Genomic DNA, 18,954 nt, shown 5'->3' with positions numbered 1-18,954 from the left:
AGTACTGTTTTGGGACCAACATAATTATTTTGACAACGCGATTTAACCAGGCAACGGTGATTAAAAAAATATGCGAGTAAAATGACTAAAATAATCAACCGGAAGAATGTCATGTCCAATCAAACCAAATCATGTTCTGAGGGAGCAACGTGATGAATTTTTGGTGAAGGGCTTGATTCACAAAGTTTGACAATGAGTCAAAAAAGCTATAAACTAACTTTGTTACTTTTAAGCTAAAGTTGTACTAAAGATGGTTTAAAACACAAACAACAACTTATACGAAAACGAAACAATACTTTATTATTAATTAATTCCTTAAACTAAAACCTTACAATCACACTTTGCCATAATTAAAAGTCTTCATGCCCTTGCGTCTCGCTCGGCCTATTTTTACTAGGAATTTCATGGTTGAAGGGCCGTCCCAATTTAGCATACATATCACGCACCCTTAATATGGCGGTCCTATTAATGTTTTCTATTGGTACCAAAGTTAAGGCCTTTTCGAAAATTTCCACGGCTTCTTCGATCTTGTTTTTGGCCACCAGCACATCCAAATAACAACTATACGCGTTTCCTATCGCTCCCTGCGTCACGTTGCTGACTTTTAGATGTTCGGTTAATCGACGAATCAAATCTTCGTTCTGGGTCTCTCTAGCTGTGTGGATGATTTTCTGGAACATTATTCTGGGTACGTTGTTCAAATATGTTTGCCATAAATGGTCGGTTTTGATTGGATCGTTGGCGATAAAATATTTCGTCCATAAAACGTTCATGGGGCCCACTATTCCCTTGTTTGCATACTTAATGGCGATTTGTTCGACTGGAAGATATAAATATGTATTTGAAATATTGAATTAGTAAATTATAGTACACTCACATCTATCCAAGTATTCTGGATATTTTTCCAAAATGCCATAGGCGCCTCCTCGCGGAAATTGACTGCTAATATCGTCCAGATTAGCATCAGTGGCGTTATCAATGTTGTCTTCCAGTTTTTTCAAATAATTGTCTACCTTACCGGCCACTATATTTGCATGACACAGTCGATTATCGAAGGAAACGAGTCGTTTCAGGTCTGTACTCAATTTATCACCGATTTCGATCAAGTTGTCGATACGACCGGCAGCCGCCACTTTATTCAGCAAAAATCTGGAAACAGCATTGTTTGGCGCGTTTTATTTACTGTTCGATTGAGACTTAAAATGTAAATCGTAACATCACACAGCATATTTGTAAGTGAAACAGAATAACGAGACAAAACTAATAACCTACCTGAAAATCTTTTGAACTGGATATGTTCCTTTGTTGAGCAAATCCAAAGTAACTTTAATAGCGTCATCTAATCTATCCTGATGGACAAGTTTTTCGATGAGTAACGAGGTGTCAGCCACGGAAACTTTCTCGTTGCTAAGCATCTGCAAACACCCATCCACATCACCAGCTGTCAATTTACGTTTAAATGAACTGATGGTTGGTCTCGATCTCTGCAGAGAGGCGGACGGTTGTTGTGACAACGTGGGCGCACCAATGGTAACGGGGCGCTGTATTATTCTTGGCTGTGGCATAACGAACGGGACCGGCATTCCTTTCTCTTGCAAAAAACTACCCAATTTCAACAAAAATTGGTCTGATGCAGGCAAATCTTCTTCCTGCATTTGAGTCCATAGCCCCAAACTTTTATCTACGTCGTCCTGTTTGATGTAACTGAGTAGAAGCTGATAGTAGATGTCGCTACGGTCGATGTGGTTCAAGTCTCTGGTGGCGTCCTTCAGCCCTTCCAAAGGTTTTACCAAACCTTCTTGCTGGAACCTGAATTAACTTATTTGTTATTACATGTTCCAACTGCTTTTCGTTTATTTAAGTACCTTTCGCAAGCACTGTTGATTCTTTGAGGTCGATTTTGCAGTCCTGGTGTTTCCAAGATTTTCCTGGCCTGTCTAATTCTGCCGCACTCGACAAATGCAAACACCAAATCGTATAAACTATTAATTTCTCCATGGACTACAGTGCTTAAGTCTGTTAGTTTTTGAAGCTTCTCAGCGTCTTCAATTTCGATCAGTTTGCACGCCAGCTCATTTTTCCAAGGAGTCAACTTATACTGCTCCACACACCTAAAACAATAAAATTGTTGTTTTACTGAAACATCTACATTTCAGGCATAAACTAACCATTCAAACTTCTGTAAAGCAGCTTCCAAATCGTTCTGAACTATGTGAACTTTTACAAGAGGCCCCAAAAGCACTGTAGTAATGTCAATGTATTCATTTTTGACCAAAGCTTCAAACAAGTGATTCAGTTCCTTGTCCAAGCCCTTTTCGGCCAAAGAATTTAACACACGCCATACCAACGAGTTGTAAGTGAAGCCTCGATTGCCTTTATCTCTTGGCGTTTCTATATATTTCATCATTAACCGCTATTATAAACTCATCTACCTCTAGAACATTACAAAACAAACCTTGTAATAATTTAACAGCGTCATCGACCTTTCCATTTTTAACTAATAAGCCAGCCAATCTAACAATTTTGATTTCGTCCAATTCAAACTCGTCTTTTTCCAGATCCTTAACAATTTGAAATTGTTGCAAAGCTTCATCCAGACGATCGTGCGCGGCGTAAGTGTCCATAAGAATGGCGTGAAGTCCTGGCGTTTTGTCAAAGTTGGGATTCTGCAACAGCTGTTCCACTAGCTTTTCCATTTTTTCCAAGTTCTTCTCCCTGTAGATTAATTTCACTTTTTTGAAGTTTTCTTTAAGTCAGTTAGTAAAGTACAAATTGCAATAAAAGCAAATATGACTGGAAAATAATAAAATATTTTTTTATTTTAAATCATTGTTTCACACACTTTACTTTCGATAAATGATGAAATACAAAAAAACCAGATACATACCGGTGATATAACGTTAACAGTCGTCTCTTGTATCCCGTGGTTTCCACACCTTTGGAGTCCAAATTCTGCACCAATTTCTCCAATTGATCAACATTCATCTGATGGTAAGGGGTATAACTGGGCCGTTTAGATAATGGTATGGGTGTCAATTCTCCTGAAGTCAATCTGCCCAACAAGTCAGAAATGTGGTCAGTCATTTGCTCCCCCAATCTGTTCTCTAACCATTCCGCGCACGACGTGGTTACGCTCAAGCCTTGTTCCACAAGCGCTTCTAAAACTTTGGGAACCAATTGGATGTAATTACGCCGAGCTTGACAAATATCAATTAAGAAGGACCCAATAACAGCTGGTCCATCCAAAGCCCCGTCCTGACTGTCTGTGTATGAGGATACTCTCTTTAAATTTTCATGGACTTGTCTCAGAATGGTAATGTATGAGTTTATGTCCTGAGTGGCGTACAAAGCATTAGTTAGAGGACGTTTAATTAGGTCGGGAACATAGTAAGCGGCAACACTGCTGGCTATAGTGGCCGCTTCAGCTATTTCGTTCTTAATCAACAAGTTGCAAACTAAACCACATGCGGAACTGCCAAGGGACACATTCGCGTCTCTTAAAAGAGACAAAACCTCACTGCTTTTGCCCTGCAAGTTAGGCAACACCCAGTCCCTCAAAGTCTCGTGATTTGGTGTCAAGTCAAAAGTTTGCATACGCTGTAGCACCTCGACAATCCCTTTTCCTGTTCGATCAGAAGCTTTAGCTATAATTAAAGGCCAGAAAAAGTGTTGTCTAATTTCCAAGCCGTCCTGTTTCAAATGTTCCAGCAATTTGTATGCCAGCTCTTCTTTTCCTTGTTCCAAACTAATTTCAGTAGCTAGTAACAATCCGCGTTCATACAATCCTTTCTCTTCAAGTTTTTTACAATAACTTAGGATAGTATCTACATCCCTGTTTGCTTTCACTAACTGACGAATAAAGAAATTTCCTACAGGCATCAAACTTCCGTCTGGTCTAGTGGATCGGACCATCGTCTCCAAAATTGCAAAAGCTGTTTCGTCGTGTCCCTTGTTGATTAACCGCAAAATAAAGTTTATGGCGTCCTGGTTGTATCCTATAGTCTTTTTCACTCGACTTAGAATACTTGGGACCAACTGCGCATGTCCATTAGTAGCCAATGAGTATACAATTTCCAAGTAGTCTTTGTCCAGCAAGTATACTTCTTTCTGTTCACACTCATTGATGATCTCCTCCATTTTATTAGTTTCACCATATCGAGCGTAACCACACAGCAAAGTGGTGTATGTATCCGCGCTCGGTTCAAGTCCGGCTTGTGTCATCACGCTCAAAATCCCCTGAGCTGAATTCATATCTCCTGCTTGAGAATGTCCGAAAATCAAGGCGTTAAAAACATTCTCATTAACGGGCATCTGTTTTTCGCGCATATACTCCAAAATTTTCGTGGCACCTTCTATGTCACCGTCGTGGCAATACCGAGCTATCAATCTTTGATATGTGACGCGATTGGGTTCGATTCCCCTTGCGTCCATTTCGGCCAAGAATTCTGTGGGTGAAAACGGGTGCTCGTTCTCTAAATAGACTCGCAAGAGAGCATTGTAATGTGATACGTCCATAGGGACGTTTAGTTTGATTAAGGTATTCCATATTTCTTGAACTAGTTTTGTTCGTATTTCGGGTAACTCGTCCGGAACTAATGTGCCGCAACATCGAATAACTGTAATTGATTTAGATGGAATTAAGTTGGTAATTGTTAAAATCTTTTTATTTTTTAATTACAATATAATTAACTAGAAAACTCAAAGCAATTTGTGCAAATTTGCATTGTGAAAGTCAGATTTATCAAAATAACTATTGGTTGTACTAAACGTCCACCACCATATTGTCTAAGAAATTAACACTTTCTCCTTCACAGCCTTAAACTGTTATCATTGGCTAATAAAGGACACAACTTCATCCAATATTTTCAGTTAGTCCAGGTAACTTCCATTAAATGGACTCTCTTTCTCATCAATTTTAACAGAATAATTTAACAGGAGCATTTCAAAAGTACAAGAGAAAAAATTCAGTTTTTTAATCAATTAGTTATTCATCACAACTACAGGAACAGACATAACATATCTATCAGTAACACATCACCCAAACAATCTTGACACAAAATGCCTAAAACTTCGATCTATTGGACTTTAGTTTTAAGTTTATTAGGAAGAGGTAGTGTTAAGATGGAAATCTATAAATCATGAATAAGTTTTTTGTGTGAAGTAGGTATTAACATTAACTTGTTGCTTTTAGGGCCATTTGCAGAGATAATCCCCAACCAATTTCAAATAAAAACCCAATGTTTTTATTGGTTTAATAATCATGGAACTCTATGTCCTAACTTGTGGTCAATGCCAATGGCTGTACATACATACATAATGCTCTTCTCTGATAAATAATAGTTGAGGTTGAGGATTCTGTCTATAAACAGACCAGTTTCATGTAGGTAATTCCAGAACAAAGCTAAGCAGGATAAAAAAACTTTTTATTACTCACTGTCCCCTATGGCCCCTACCTAATAATGACTGTGAACTAGTGGCGGACCGAGCGTTCCGAATTTCTTCTAGAACATCTTCAATGTCCCTCCGGGATATCCGTCCCGATTTTCTTACGTCCTGATCGAGGCTTCTCAAACGACGATCGAGATTCTGATCGTGTTGTGTGGACGTTTGGGTGGCTAAAGTTCTGGAAACAAAGCGGTTTCAAATTGCGTAATGTAAACAGCATCTTCCACAGGAGCGATTTGAGGTTATGACATACCTGGGTATGGCTCCGCAGTAGCATTGTGCTGTAGCAGTGTTCACTAAGTTACCATCGAATTCTCTGGGTGTGTTTACCACCACGTTACGGGCGAAACCGGCTATATATCTTACGAATTTTGAGGATCTTAGAATTGAAGCCATTCTCCAATTTTACCTCGTGCACTGTGCAGAATGGTGGGGAGGAGACTGAGCAAAGAGATAGGAATGAGAATGGGTTATGGACGCCTGTCAATTATCTGACAAATTTGATTTGCAGTTTTGTTTCGTAAATCACAAGGACATCAGTGTGAAACGAGTATTAACATCCGTGGGACAGAAGAACAAAGAGCACATTCTCTAGCAATTACTATCGTATCTACGCCGCAACAAAACTCCAAGTAAAGTTTTTTTGTTTATATCTACGATAGGAATGTGTTTCACGAAACAAACGTCACTGCCTTGTCTGAGTCTGATTTCTGTCCAATCAGGTAATCGGCTGAGTTTGACAGTTTCTTGCTGCTTAGATTAGAACTGACTAGCATTTGCAATATTTGCAATTTGCATAGAACTTAGAAACTTAACCACACTTTCTGTGTGTTTCACTGTTTCTGACTTTTATTCTTTATTTTTGTAATATTCATTTTTCATACCATTAAAAATAAATCAGTTTAAGTGATTTACTTCCAAAGTCTACGTATGCACAACTACGCCAATTTAAACCCAGAAACTCCTGACAGTCCTTTAAATGAGGATGTGAGTCATTATGAAAGTCTAGTTCAACAAGCCCAAGAGGAGTTTGCAGAAAGCATTTTAGAATGTATCAATTTTCTGAGTTCCACCTCTTTAAAGCTGAAGAAAATCACGGAAAGACGCTTGCAACCAATCACTAAATTATCTCACAGTCTGAACTTCAAATTGAGCAACAGTCTCGCTAGGAATGTAATCTCAGTGAAACGTTCACTGCTCACCATGAACAACATTCTAGCAAAGCATACCTTGTTGAGTATTCCTTATATTGAGTTAAAGTGCTACAACCATCAAATTTTAGAGGAAATAGAAAAGAGTGGTTGTAAAGAGTTGACACTTCATCAAGCTTTAAATCAGTTGCAGCAGATTTGTAGGGATATAAATCATGTAGAGGGTAGAACCAGAAGTATGATGAAACAGAATGTCCAGGGTGAGTTGCTGCTTGATGATGAATATGAACAGTGCAGTGGAGATTTTCTGGATGAGTATAAAAATGTGATATATTCACAGAAAAGTTGTATAAATTGTATACCTATTTAGACAGTTTTTATAATATAAATTATAATAAAAGGTTTGTCAGATTGTTTTTTTTTCCAGCTAAAGTGAAAAAGAAAAACTGAAATCCAATATTGTTATCCAAATAGGTGTCCTAAATTAATTTTTTTCTTTCTGCTAGCAATGAATAAACCTAACCTTCCCGTCAGGCGGTCACATGATTAGGTTCTTATTTTCCTATATGATAAGTGTAAACAGCACGTGACCTACACTGACGTTGATAATCAGCTGCTGACGCTTGGAGTAATGAACAGTTTATTATTTATTTACATTTCTACCCAAGATGAATAAAATAACTTGTGTGATTTAAAATTGAAACTTTAAACTAAATAGGAATTTAACATGATTGGAACTTACTACTTTGTAATTGTTGGGCATAAGGATAAGCCTCTTTTTGAAATGGAGTTTACCAACGTAAAGGATCCTAAGGTACATTTTTCAGTCTCTACCCCACAAGTTAAAGCTATCTAGCTGCTGTTTTAGAAAGAAGATCATAGACATTTGAACCAGTTTATAGCCCACTCAGCTTTAGATTTGATTGATGAGCACAAGTGGAAGACTCAAAACATGTACCTGAAATCTGTGGACAAATTTAACCAGTGGTTTGTGTCAGCTTTTGTAACTGCCAGTTTGATACGATTTGTCGTCGTGCACGATAATCGAAACGATGACGGTATAAAGAACTTTTTTAATGAAATATATGAAGCATACATCAAGCATTCCATGAATCCATTCTATGAGGAAAATTCACCTATTAAAAGTTCAGCTTTTGAGAAGAAAGTGCAGTCATATGGGAAGAAATATCTTACTAATTAGTAAACTAATAGAGTTTTGTTTTAAATTTTTTATTGTAAAAAAATAATTATTAAGCTTTCATCAACAAATAAACAAGTTAGGATATTTTTTAGAGCTTAAGAAAACAACTTCAAACAATAAATAAAAGTACAGCAAATACTGAGTTTTACCCTTAAATATTCTATAATCCCACTTACAGTACTTCTAAATCACAATGTCGAATCTCTGGATATTTGTTCTGCAAAAATTGAAAGGTTATTTTAGAAAGATATACCATATGAAATAATATATACCCTAAGTTTCATTTCAATACGATCAATTTCACCCCCCATTAAATCTACAATGTTTTCCCCATGTTTCAGCATAAACTCTTCAAGTTGGTCAATGTTTTCTAATTTACGGGCCTCCTACAAAACATCCAGTAAAACTCCCAATTTTTGGTACACTTTTTAATTAATACCTCAAGTAACTCATTTAAATCCTGTTTATCCAGATAAGACCTGGTTAATTCCCTACCATCAAAGTCCAATTCAGCTTTGTACCGAACAAGGTAATTACCCATATCAATACCTTTAACATCATGTATTGCCCTGATCATGACATCTTTCTCCAGTTCAGCATTAATTTTCTCTAAATTCTCTTCAGGTATCGACCTACAAAAACCTGTAGGCTCTTTTGTTTTAAAACAAGTTTTGCAACTCTACCTTCCAACTAGGGCTGCTACATTAGTGTAAATAATAAATGAAGCGACGGAACCCAAGATACACCCGACTAAAAGCGACCCCAAAGCGTCGGGTACTGGACTATTTGTCATCGAAGAAATACCCATACAGCCTGCCGCCACTATGACACCAACAACAGCAGCGAAATCCTCCAGAAGGACTACGTTAACGCTAGGGTCCTGACCTCGGAATACTAAAACTCTACTTTACACAGTGCAATGGTAAATATGCGCAACTTAACTGTAATCTTTCACAGACATGTTGACTTCCTGCGCCCCTTTTCGTATGGAATTAAAGGCAACAAGCCACGTCGCCCCTTCGGACACTAGAGAGCCCCCAAGTATAAAATACGCCTGTAACGCTTTAAATTTCTAATTTTGAACAATTATTAATTCTTGAAGTAATTACCCAGAAGAAATCTTGCATGGGTTGTGGGTGTAAAAGTCCGGAAATGCCATGATAGAAGGACAAACCTGTTCCGACGCAAAAAATTCCAACTCCTGATATTAAAGAGGCGACATATTTCATATTTGAATAACCATATGGATGGTAAGAGTCAGCTATCTGAATTTATCCCTAGTTAGAATAATTACTCTTTGATAAATGAATCATAATTACTTGAATTGATTTGTGAATTCCGTATGCCAAAATCAATTGATTTATCGTATCGGCTAAAGAATGTATACATTCAGAAAACATGCTATGAGACCCGGTATAGAGCCAGGCAAATAATTTAAATAGGCAATTGGTACCATTACTAAAAGAAATTTTACTAAGTAATTATAATAATTTTGATCAGTCTTTAAAGAACCTACATTACCACTGCTGTCAGCACTACTCGCCCGGACCGGCCCATTAACCCTGACTCATCCTGGACGACATCAGCAGATTTTCCCAATTCCCTTCTATAGTCTCGAAGTCGTCTTTTTACAGTAAAAATATCTAAATTTGCGCAAAAAATTTAGTGATTACTTTTTGATGCAAGTAGTTATTAAAATTGTGGCTTTTTATCAAAGAAATAAACTTTGATAACAGTCTGAACCATTTCTTAGAATTAAAAACCAAAGCAATGCTTACACCTATTAATGTAATAAAATATTTGATAAAAGGATAGAATAAATATGATTTCAATTTTACATGACATTCTGCTATATTAAGCTCTAAATTAAATAAGTAAAGTATCTTACTTTGTTGGTATTTTTTCTTCTCTATATCCCGTTTAATCAACTCAGTCTGCAAATTTTCTTTAGAACCCCAAACTTCCAAGGCTTTAGCCTCCACGTCCCTCCTCCAATATACGGTAATCGGAGGTTCAGCCTCATAAGGAGACCTTCGTTTTGTTTTCGGCAGAGACTCCAAATCAGAGGGTTTTAGTAAAAAATCGGACATCGCCCGCACTGGCGTAATAAAGTTTCTTTCCAAAGATTGGGCAGTTAGATCAACTTTTTTTCTCTGCTTTTTGGGTTGTGGTTTGATTGTGTTGGGTTCTTTTATTTCATCCTTTTTGTCACCACTAACCACACTCCCAATAAGTTTTTCTTTAAGTTTTGTGGTGATTTTTGGTTTTTCTACTTGTGGTACTGTGCCAGTGTCCAGGCTATGCTCTTTAATATTTTTTTCCTCCACAGTGCTGGAAGCTTCATTCAGAACCTTTATTAGTGGAGTGTTTAACAGTTTTTGTTCAGGACTTTCTTCTTCCACTTTAGTTTTAGGTATTAATGTTTTGTTCTCTTTGGAAAAAAAGCGGAGACATTTAGGGTGTTGTTGTTTTAAATTCACCTGAAAGGCTTGATTGTGCAGTCTAGTAATGTAGCATAAACGTCGAAAAGTTATGCCTGCAATTGTAAATATTTATTTAAAGTTGTGATGTTATATTAAACTTTATTGTAGGTTAATGCTAGTTTAAGCAGAGTGCAACTAAACCTTCAGCTTCCCATAATTAAAATTAAAGATCCCCTTTCATGTTCAAGGACATTGACATACCAAACCAATATTCATTATAATAAACAACAGGCAACATTGTCCACAACACTGTCTGTGTTCAGGTTTATTATAATAAATCCTACCCTACTTTACTTTCTAAATATTTGAAAGGACAGTTAACTATCATTTTAATTTATCACTGAATAGTATACTGTTGTTTTTTCTTGTTAACTTTACTGTTCTAATACTACAATGAAAAGTAATTTGCAAGATTTTCTGTGGAGCACTGATATCTAATCTAATGCACTTTGTTGCATTTTTTAGGACTTACCACATGTGTCATTTCGAACTTTTAAAGCCTGTGCAACCAGCAGCTTTCTAAGGGCAAAACTACTTCTGGGTAACATCGTCTACAAACAAACGTTAAACAGGTACAAGACTTTTAAAGTTAAAAGAATATAAAAAAATAAGTACTTGAAAAATCTTACCACTAATAACCTCTATCAATTTCGGCTATAAGCGTGTAGTTTTAGAAACAGTGAGGTGCTAATTATAACGATACTTTAGTGATTAAGAACCATTTTGTTTAACCAGTACATTTCATTGAAAAATTAAATATTTTTTAGTTAAATTGAATGAAAATTTCATTTTCATATTTTAATTAAATCAAAAAAATATTACATTTATTTTGAAAGGCATTGCGTTGACAGCCTTGACAGCAATCATATAAATTGACAAGTAGTTTCAAGTTTGACAATTTAAAAAAAACAGCGTTGTCAGTTGCCATGTTTATTTGTATTTTGATTCACACTTTTGTCACGTGACATGCGTTCGATTGCGTTGGAAGGAGTGTGAGGTTATGTAATATGTGATGTTATATTTTTAATAATAAGTTTTAGTTTATACATTATTTAGTACTTTCTTAAAGTTATTACAAATGAAATTCTGGTGTTTACAATTTACAAGGGTTTGCTAATATTAAAACAACTTTAAACAATGCGTCTACAAACTTGAAGGATAAAAAAAATCAAGTAATTTTTACCAGTTTACCATGCTAAAGAGGCACATAGTACTGCCCTTGATTACGTTTGCTCTGTACTTTATACAAACAGTCCAAGCCTGGAATATACTAGGCTACAATGTAAAATTTCCCAGTATTAAAAGGGACAGCTACAACCCATACTGCTTTATAAATGAGTGTTGTAATGAAGATTGGATCAAATTTAGACGTTGGCGTAAGTATCTTAAACATTAGGAAGTTGTTTGTACTAAATAAAAGGTATCCCAAGGTCTTACACGTAATCTTACTGAGCATGTATTTGGGCAACCCTTGTTGGACACTGCAGTAAATGCCCTGTCAGCTCATTTTAGTCCAATACATGATCAGGGTAAAGCCCTTACCTTAAGTTTTCATGGTATGACTGGTACTGGAAAGAATTATGTGTCCAACTTTATAGCAGATAGTATATTTGTAAAAGGAACTAAAAGTAAATATGTGCATCATTTCATTGGTAGAATGCATTTTTCTGATCAAAGCAAAGTTCATGAGTATAAGGTGTGTTTTAGTTATAAAATTCGGTTTGTAGTCAGTCACTGATGTGTTTGTAGCGCAATTTAAATGTCTGGCTGAAAGGGAACATGACAGATTGTGCTCACAGACTGTTCATATTTGATGAAGTTGACAAAATGATTCCCGATGTTCTAAATGGTATCAAACCCATGTTAGATCATCGGAATGACGTTGATGGAGTCGACTATACAAAGGCCGTTTTTATATTTTTGTCCAATACGGGATCCGATGTTATCCGAGAGCATTATCAGGACCTGTACTTGGAGGGCAAACATAGAGAAGATATGAAAATGTCAGATTTTGAAAGCTACATTCAAAAAGGGGCTTTTAATGAGTTGGGTAGGATGTTTAGATATTTGATGATGCCTAAGTTAGCAAAAATCTAATTTTTTAGGTGGTTTCCATCATGGTGATGTAATAACAAACAATTTGATTGATCACTATGTTCCTTTTTTGCCCTTGGAAGAAAAGCATGTAAGGAGATGTATTAGGCAAGAATTTGAATTGCGTAAAGTGTTTTATCCCAAGGAAGAGCATATACAGTCAGTCTTTAATTTTGATTTCAAGGTTTTCTTTTTTAACTAAAGGCTTGCAGGGAAGTTATGCAATTTGTTGAATGGGGTCCAGATGATACAAAACTGTTTTCCAAGACGGGTTGTAAACGGCTTGGGGCTAAAGTAGGACTGTTAGTGGACAAATACTACCGCATTCATTTTCGAGATGACGAAGAACTTTAGTGCTACAAGCCATAATTAAAGATATAAGTTATGTGCGTTTAATAATATACTCAATTAAGCAAAACATTTATAATTTGTATAATAAAAGAGGAAAATACAATTTAAAATTAAACACATTCTTTTCTGTATAGTATCATTATATTCATTCTTTGAGAGTCATTACATAATATGATGTTACTAAATTATTAGTCACTCACTATCACATAAATAAAATTACATCTCTGGGGGCCTATTCTTGAAAGCAGGAAACGGAATTCTCAAGAGAAGTGTTGATAGAATGTGACAGAAGAAGCTGACAATGGCGTGTTCCTGTCACATTCTACAGGTCTTTCTCTTGATAATTCCCTTCCCTCGTTTCAAGAATACGCACCCTGATGATGTGATAATATAGTTTAAAAGTGTCATAAGGTGATCAAAAACTGGATTTCAGCTGGTTCTGTAACATCTCTAATGATGATCGTCAACTGTTAAAGTTTTGGTGGTTGTTGCAAACTAAATGTGAAACAAGTTTAAATAATAAGATAAAGTGGGCACCGATTGTTGAAATATACATAATTAAAAATGAGAAACACTTTCTTTGGTCCTATCAGAAGTGAAAACTAAACATTATAGTGTAGGGACATGTTACATTAGTTTAGTAAAAAAAAATAGCACATACCCTGCATAATAAAGGCCAGAACATTCTATTTTCTAACTCAAATACAATGTATATTTGTTCTATAGGTATAGTGCTTTTCTTAGTCTACAAGCTAGGTCATGTACATTACTTTTTGTAAAAATATCCATATTAAATTATTCTATCCCTTATTATTTTTACACCTGATAGTATGTATGTAGGTTACATTCAAAAAAGATATGTGAGTATTTCAGTAAATATACGCAGATTAACGCGATATCAAAAGTGTTTTATTATTGCTATTAAATAGCGGTTTTTGGTACCATTAGGTATAGTTTTTTGTTCCCATCAACGCGAAGAAAAAATGGCGGCTTTAGTAGGTCTGATGCTACGTTGACACATTTCAATCAACAGTCAATATCGCATCAGCCTGTTTATTCTAGTAGTTTTCTCTCGTTTTAGTGATGAGTATCAAATTTTATTATTTTTAATAGAAAATAATATCAAAAATTGGCAAGAGTTACTGATGCACTAAAAAGGCGGCTGTGCTTATGTTGTAAACTATAACCTTTCGGATAGGCAAGCGGTTAAAAGCTCATAAGGACTAAAATAAACACATATAATGTGTTAAGACTAGACAGTAATTATGATAGATTAACAATATTACGCATGTAAAAAAATCACAGTAATAAATAATACAATGTGGGCAAAAACTTAAAAATAAAAAAAATGCGGTATGGATGCGTCATATCCGTCGACACAGGAAGTTTTACAAAACTGGTTTATTCTAAAGTTCGCCATTCTCGATGGCTTTATTGAGATCGTTAACGACGCGACCCAAAGCGTCTCGATACTGGCTGTCCCGTCTAAAAATCGTGTCCAAAAAGGACGCGTTTGCAAAAAATGAAAACACGTTCTCCACCCTGTTGAACGATTTGTCCGTCAAATGTTTGCAAATAATTGATTGGAGGATTTTTTGTGATTCCAACAGTGCTTGTATCAGATAGTTGCGATCGTAGCTAAAGTCCACTTCGTAGAAGGATATGATGGTCATTCCTACATTTTTTGGGTATTTGAACGTGAAAATCTCCTTAAAAAATACAGTAAAATTTTGCTAACCTACGACTCTGAATTTATTTTTGAATTTCTCTGCAGCTTTCATATCTTCGTCAGAAAGGAGGTTGTTCCGGTGCAACACTCCAAGCTTGATTACCACTTTGATGACGTTTTTGATCAGTTTTTCCGCTTCCTTCTTGTTGCCAGACTATAGAACAAAAATGAACTTATCAAAACAAATTCTGTCAAGTTAGTTTTCTGCATTTATCCTTTGAAATTCCACATCTGATGCATAGTAAATGCATACTATCTGTGATGCAACAGTATACTTACGTATTGCTTAGCCAAACGGTACAGATTGTCAAGTAGAGATGCGGTAACGTCATCGATGAAGATTTTTGCCATGTTTTTGCCGGCCATCCGGCTCAGAATTTTTTTCTGAGCCCTCAATCCGATATCGCGGGCTTTGAACGTGCTCTCGGTCATGACTGTACCAAAGAAAAAAGTACATTAACAATTATTGTGAGAAATTTTGATGATTCAATTCAACGACGCTGTTATCGATGATTGTCGAGTAGCTGAAATAACATTTTGTTCTATATTCGTTTGTTTTTATTTGCGCGGTCGTGTAAATATAGAGTAACCGATAAGATATTGTAGTTGTAGTTGTGACACATATTTAGAGACTATTGGCTAAACATCTGCCACTGTTCTGTATTACTATTACAAAAACTGGTTAAAACAGAAAGATTTGTTATGGCCGGATGTCACCATATCACCGACAAAAAATTGTTTTCTTTACTTCACAAATTCGAAAATCTAACCAAGCAAATAAACCGGAACGAGATAAGACAAAATCCATGAATATCGTACTATGATAAAGCTATTATAATAATTCGTATTTATAAACAGACAAAAAAAGCAGGACTTACTTGATCACTGATGGAAAGCCTCGCATTTAGCATGTAGGTTTTTAGGGAATAAAAATCTAACAAAATTCTCTAAAAAATAAAACAAAAAAAAATTAAAAATTGTGTAAATTATAAAAGAACAGTGCTCATCTAACTATACAGCTATATTGTGTGTAGAACAATAACCTACTTACAGAGGCAATCTGAACATTCGGTGATGACGCAATGGTACACCAACCAGCACTCCAAGTCGGCCATAGTCGACATGTTACTAAAAGGACGATGTTGGCAGTGACGTTATTTCCTGTAATAACGACGTTTTATATAAACTGTCAAACACAAATATTAGCTGTCAAACATGTTTATAAAATGCTTCAGCTTGACGTTAACGTGTACTATCAAAATGTCACCTCTACAACCGCAGAGTACATTTTGACAATGCTTTACTTAATTACTTACAAGGCCTTTAAGCAATTTTTCATTACTAAGAAAAATACGAATATTAGTGGATTACCCAGTATACATACAATAGCAACATGCACATGTGCCATAACTCAGCCATCTGTGTGAAACTGTTTCTCAATGAACTCATTAAGACGATTTCCGCTGACGGATTTTACTGATGCACTCATAAGTTATTTTCTTGCTATTGATAAATAAATGTGTAGTAAATGTGTTTGCTGTTCTAATTATAAAGTAAGTTTGATGACTAAGGTACATTTCAAACTACACACAAAAATTGCTGCACAATGCAAATAATTATTCACCAACAATTCTGACGTAATTTATTAACAGCAATTGCTTTTTAAGTGGACTGATTGAGATCAAATTATTCCCCTCTGGAAAACGGTTGGAAATATGCACAATCAAATCCAGTTGAGCTTTGAACTTCTGTCGGCATTTAAAATGCTTGTAAACAGGTTTGGGCAAGTGCAGGATTATTTATTTGAAATAACTTCCTTAAAAATATCAAATTCTGGCAACATCGTCAATATAAAAAATGTATTTTGTTGACGTTAGTGTTACAGAGTGTCTATCTCATTTTAACTTATTCTGACAAAACAAGACAGACAAAAAAGTTATTCAAAAGTACAGCCATAGAAAACATTATAAATCTAGATTTACATGTCAATGGAACTGTTTGAAGTCACGTTTTGACAGATTGGACTTAGCTATTATGATAATTTCTCCGCGAGAGGGCGTTTTGCATGGCACACTAGATATGTTTTGCTAAGCCGGTTATATTTGGTTTACATAAAACAATAAAAACTCTAGTAGTTTACTGCCCTTATTTGACAAGTTACTTCAAAATCTCATAGAACACAAAGAATAGAGCAGATTTCAAGCTTTCCAAAAATATCCCACAAGGGTTGATTGATCACACCGTTTGGCCACTAGAGGGCGTCAAAGTTCCTTCACCATAAAATGTGAAATGTTTTATTGTTTTTCTATTTGTTAATACCAGGTTTTGAAAAAAACGGTGTGTACTGTAGTAAATAAGTAGTAAGTCGTACCATAATGCTTTTACCAACGCAAATTCAATAATACTATAGATAACACCACAACATACTATTTTGTGACGCTATTCTATACTGTATAGGTAATAAGTTATTTATCAACAAAAAAGTAATTCAACAATACGCACTTGATAAATATTTTCATGGCGATTTAAAAACTAGGTCATTTCCAACAAGGTTTTCATAAGCTTTAAATAAGTTGGGGTTTTCTTCGGGATTAGGAAACTTAGAAGAAACCTGCTGCTGCTCTTGGTTCATAATCTTACACCCTCATATATCACTCACAAATCTCAAAACTCACGAACAACACAAGTATGCAACTTTAACTTTACTTTTACTACCTTTTAGTACTTTAGTGAACGATATTCAAATTTTAAATTCAAAATAGATGTCATAGTGACAACAACAATGACAACTAGGAAATTAGTCGTTTTCTTTCGGATCTAAACGCGATATGATCCAAAGGTCACGTGGCGTGCGTATAATTTTGTAATAATGGGGTCACGTGATTTTTAGAAAAAAATTAACTGGTTCCCTCCGGCGGCGGATTCTATCGAAATAGCTTTTGAACAAATGTCAAATTTTGTGTCTTCATGGCCTCCTATTTAAGACGGAGATCTAGATTTCTAATGTTTTCTTGACTACAAGAAACTCCACTTCCACTAAAACAAATCTTAAGTAATTCAGCAAATTAATGACGTTACTGTCAAAACCTGTCACGTGTGTATATATTAACATAGAGAGGTAAAAAACTTGATAGTCCGGTTCTGTCGGATTTTAGGGCACGCGACACAAAACGGAAACCGTTAAAAAAGCATGAATAAGAACCGGCTCAACCTTCACCTGGTCTGCTTCTTAACCTATCACAGATGTTTCTGTTTACAAGGAGCTCCATTTATAAAGGAAATGCAACCGTTAAATAACGATAATTCAAGCATGACTCACTCTAAAATTATATAAGAGAAAAGGAAAAAAAGACAAATAATGTCTAGTCCAGCGATATTTAAAGCTAAGAACCGTAATATGAATAAGTATATAAGGCATTGGAGAAATATTTAATGCTGTACCGCATTCCTTTAGAGGTCATCAGCAAAAGCATATGTAGGCGCGTCTGCTCCTAGACGTGGCAGGGGCAACTTACATTGAATGTAAACATGCAATTAGACAAAAAAATTTGTATAGAAAGAAAAAGCAAAAACATTTTCCGGTTAACGTAGTTAACAACCAAGAGCGGTGTGAGTTTTTAAAGAAATCACCAATAAAACAGTGTAGGTACCTATCTCAACTCTATCTCATGATATGGTTTTTTAAATATAATTTTTCATTTTTATAAACTCACCCTTATTTATTACAGGAAAGAGGGCAAAATCCAGTTACTATGGCAACCCAAGACACACACAAAAGTAAACACTTAAAAAGGATTTGATAAAAAACATGTAGCACACTCCATATTTATATCCACGCGTTCTTCTAAAAAAATTGTTATTATTATTATCCAATGCAATTTAACAGCAAACGGTGTAAACACACCTTCACTTTCGGCCGACTGCCGCAAATAATTACAAAAGAGGAAAACCTGAAAAATAGAATCGCAGAAGTAGTGAGTGAAAATGGTGGGGCGGTAATGATTAATGCGCGCCAACAATCAAACGTAATCGCGTTTCTCAGCACCCTCTGTTAGCAAAAGGTATCACCTGTAGTGAAGAAATCTGCATTTTAGTACTGTGCTCTGACAAGGGTGATGGCGAGTTTCAGGTTTTTTATTTAAAAAAAGAAATAAGTTGTAAAGGGGTTTGTCTGGTTGTACATTTGAATTTTAGTCTTAAATAAAAATAAAAAAGTAAACAAAAAAAGTTTCGCCCGAGCAGGGACTTGAACCCTGGACCCTTGGATTAAAAGTCCAATGCTCTACCGACTGAGCTACCCGGGCAGATGTTAATGTTGATACACTCTTCATTCCCTTTCTTACAATCCAATTTTTAATATAATTCAAAATTGGAGACAAAAAATTTTACAATTAACTTTTTCTACCACTAATTTTTAAATAGCAGATTCAGACATAAAAAGGCTAATTTCTTCTGATTGCGCCACCACTTAAACTGTAATAGGTACATATTTTAAACGTT

At 35.6% G+C, this 18,954-nt stretch overlaps 5 protein-coding genes and 1 non-coding gene across 11 annotated transcripts; 2 read left to right on the top strand and 4 right to left on the bottom strand.

Moving 5' to 3' along the window:
- Positions 1-274: 274 nt before the first annotated feature.
- bsf (bicoid stability factor) lies at positions 275-6,048 on the bottom strand. The gene is made up of 9 exons (XM_081989445.1): positions 5,699-6,048; positions 5,454-5,623; positions 2,888-4,616; positions 2,456-2,715; positions 2,169-2,391; positions 1,866-2,111; positions 1,273-1,809; positions 878-1,149; positions 275-820 (listed from the first exon to the last, which is right to left on the bottom strand). The coding sequence occupies exons 1-9, from the start codon at positions 5,839-5,841 to the stop codon at positions 351-353; spliced, it is 4,050 nt and encodes a 1,349-aa protein (XP_081845571.1). The 5' UTR covers positions 5,842-6,048; the 3' UTR covers positions 275-350.
- A 189-nt stretch (positions 6,049-6,237) lies between these two features.
- On the top strand, positions 6,238-7,933 carry Trs20 (trafficking protein particle complex subunit 2). The gene is made up of 3 exons (XM_081989472.1): positions 6,238-6,677; positions 6,728-7,410; positions 7,465-7,933. The coding sequence occupies exons 2-3, from the start codon at positions 7,324-7,326 to the stop codon at positions 7,795-7,797; spliced, it is 420 nt and encodes a 139-aa protein (XP_081845598.1). The 5' UTR covers positions 6,238-6,677; positions 6,728-7,323; the 3' UTR covers positions 7,798-7,933.
- Positions 7,811-11,147, bottom strand: ZnT49B (solute carrier family 30 member 9). Of its 2 annotated transcripts, none has more exons than XM_081989447.1 (11): positions 10,910-11,147; positions 10,753-10,860; positions 9,686-10,333; positions 9,314-9,440; positions 9,117-9,255; positions 8,907-9,062; positions 8,740-8,851; positions 8,481-8,691; positions 8,237-8,429; positions 8,070-8,183; positions 7,811-8,014 (listed from the first exon to the last, which is right to left on the bottom strand). In XM_081989447.1, exons 2-11 carry the CDS (start codon positions 10,826-10,828, stop codon positions 7,970-7,972), a joined length of 1,821 nt encoding a protein of 606 aa, XP_081845573.1. In that variant the 5' UTR covers positions 10,829-10,860; positions 10,910-11,147; the 3' UTR covers positions 7,811-7,969. The 2 variants fall into 2 exon arrangements, with proteins under 2 accessions (XP_081845573.1, XP_081845572.1); XM_081989446.1 differs by having other exon boundaries at positions 10,753-10,831; positions 10,910-11,146.
- Positions 11,148-11,206: 59 nt separating this feature from the next.
- On the top strand, positions 11,207-12,844 carry LOC145735528 (torsin-1A-like). 2 transcript variants are annotated; one of them, XM_081989462.1, is made up of 5 exons: positions 11,207-11,656; positions 11,711-11,976; positions 12,030-12,330; positions 12,386-12,533; positions 12,587-12,844. In XM_081989462.1, the coding sequence occupies exons 1-5, from the start codon at positions 11,473-11,475 to the stop codon at positions 12,726-12,728; spliced, it is 1,041 nt and encodes a 346-aa protein (XP_081845588.1). In that variant the 5' UTR covers positions 11,207-11,472; the 3' UTR covers positions 12,729-12,844. The 2 variants fall into 2 exon arrangements, with proteins under 2 accessions (XP_081845588.1, XP_081845589.1); XM_081989463.1 differs by lacking the exon at positions 11,711-11,976 and having other exon boundaries at positions 11,475-11,656.
- A 524-nt stretch (positions 12,845-13,368) lies between these two features.
- Positions 13,369-18,488, bottom strand: sigmar (Tumor necrosis factor alpha-induced protein 8-like protein sigmar). Of its 4 annotated transcripts, none has more exons than XM_081989469.1 (6): positions 18,359-18,488; positions 18,168-18,298; positions 15,506-15,615; positions 14,734-14,888; positions 14,464-14,608; positions 13,369-14,400 (listed from the first exon to the last, which is right to left on the bottom strand). In XM_081989469.1, exons 3-6 carry the CDS (start codon positions 15,576-15,578, stop codon positions 14,132-14,134), a joined length of 642 nt encoding a protein of 213 aa, XP_081845595.1. In that variant the 5' UTR covers positions 15,579-15,615; positions 18,168-18,298; positions 18,359-18,488; the 3' UTR covers positions 13,369-14,131. The 4 variants fall into 4 exon arrangements, with proteins under 4 accessions (XP_081845595.1, XP_081845597.1, XP_081845593.1 ...); XM_081989471.1 differs by adding an exon at positions 15,333-15,401 and having other exon boundaries at positions 18,168-18,388; XM_081989467.1 differs by having other exon boundaries at positions 18,168-18,389.
- Positions 18,489-18,685: 197 nt separating this feature from the next.
- TRNAK-UUU (transfer RNA lysine (anticodon UUU)) lies at positions 18,686-18,758 on the bottom strand. Its single transcript has one exon. It is a non-coding gene; the product is annotated as a tRNA-Lys (tRNA).
- Between the last annotated feature and the right edge of the window lie 196 nt (positions 18,759-18,954).

The sequence above is a fragment of the Ips typographus genome, linkage group LG11 (assembly GCF_016097725.1).
Source record: "Ips typographus isolate SLU linkage group LG11, UJ_Ityp_2.0, whole genome shotgun sequence".
NCBI classification, from domain to species: domain Eukaryota; kingdom Metazoa; phylum Arthropoda; class Insecta; order Coleoptera; family Curculionidae; genus Ips; species Ips typographus.
Note: the sequence above shows the minus strand (reverse complement) of the source record. Positions and strands in the feature narration are given on the sequence as shown.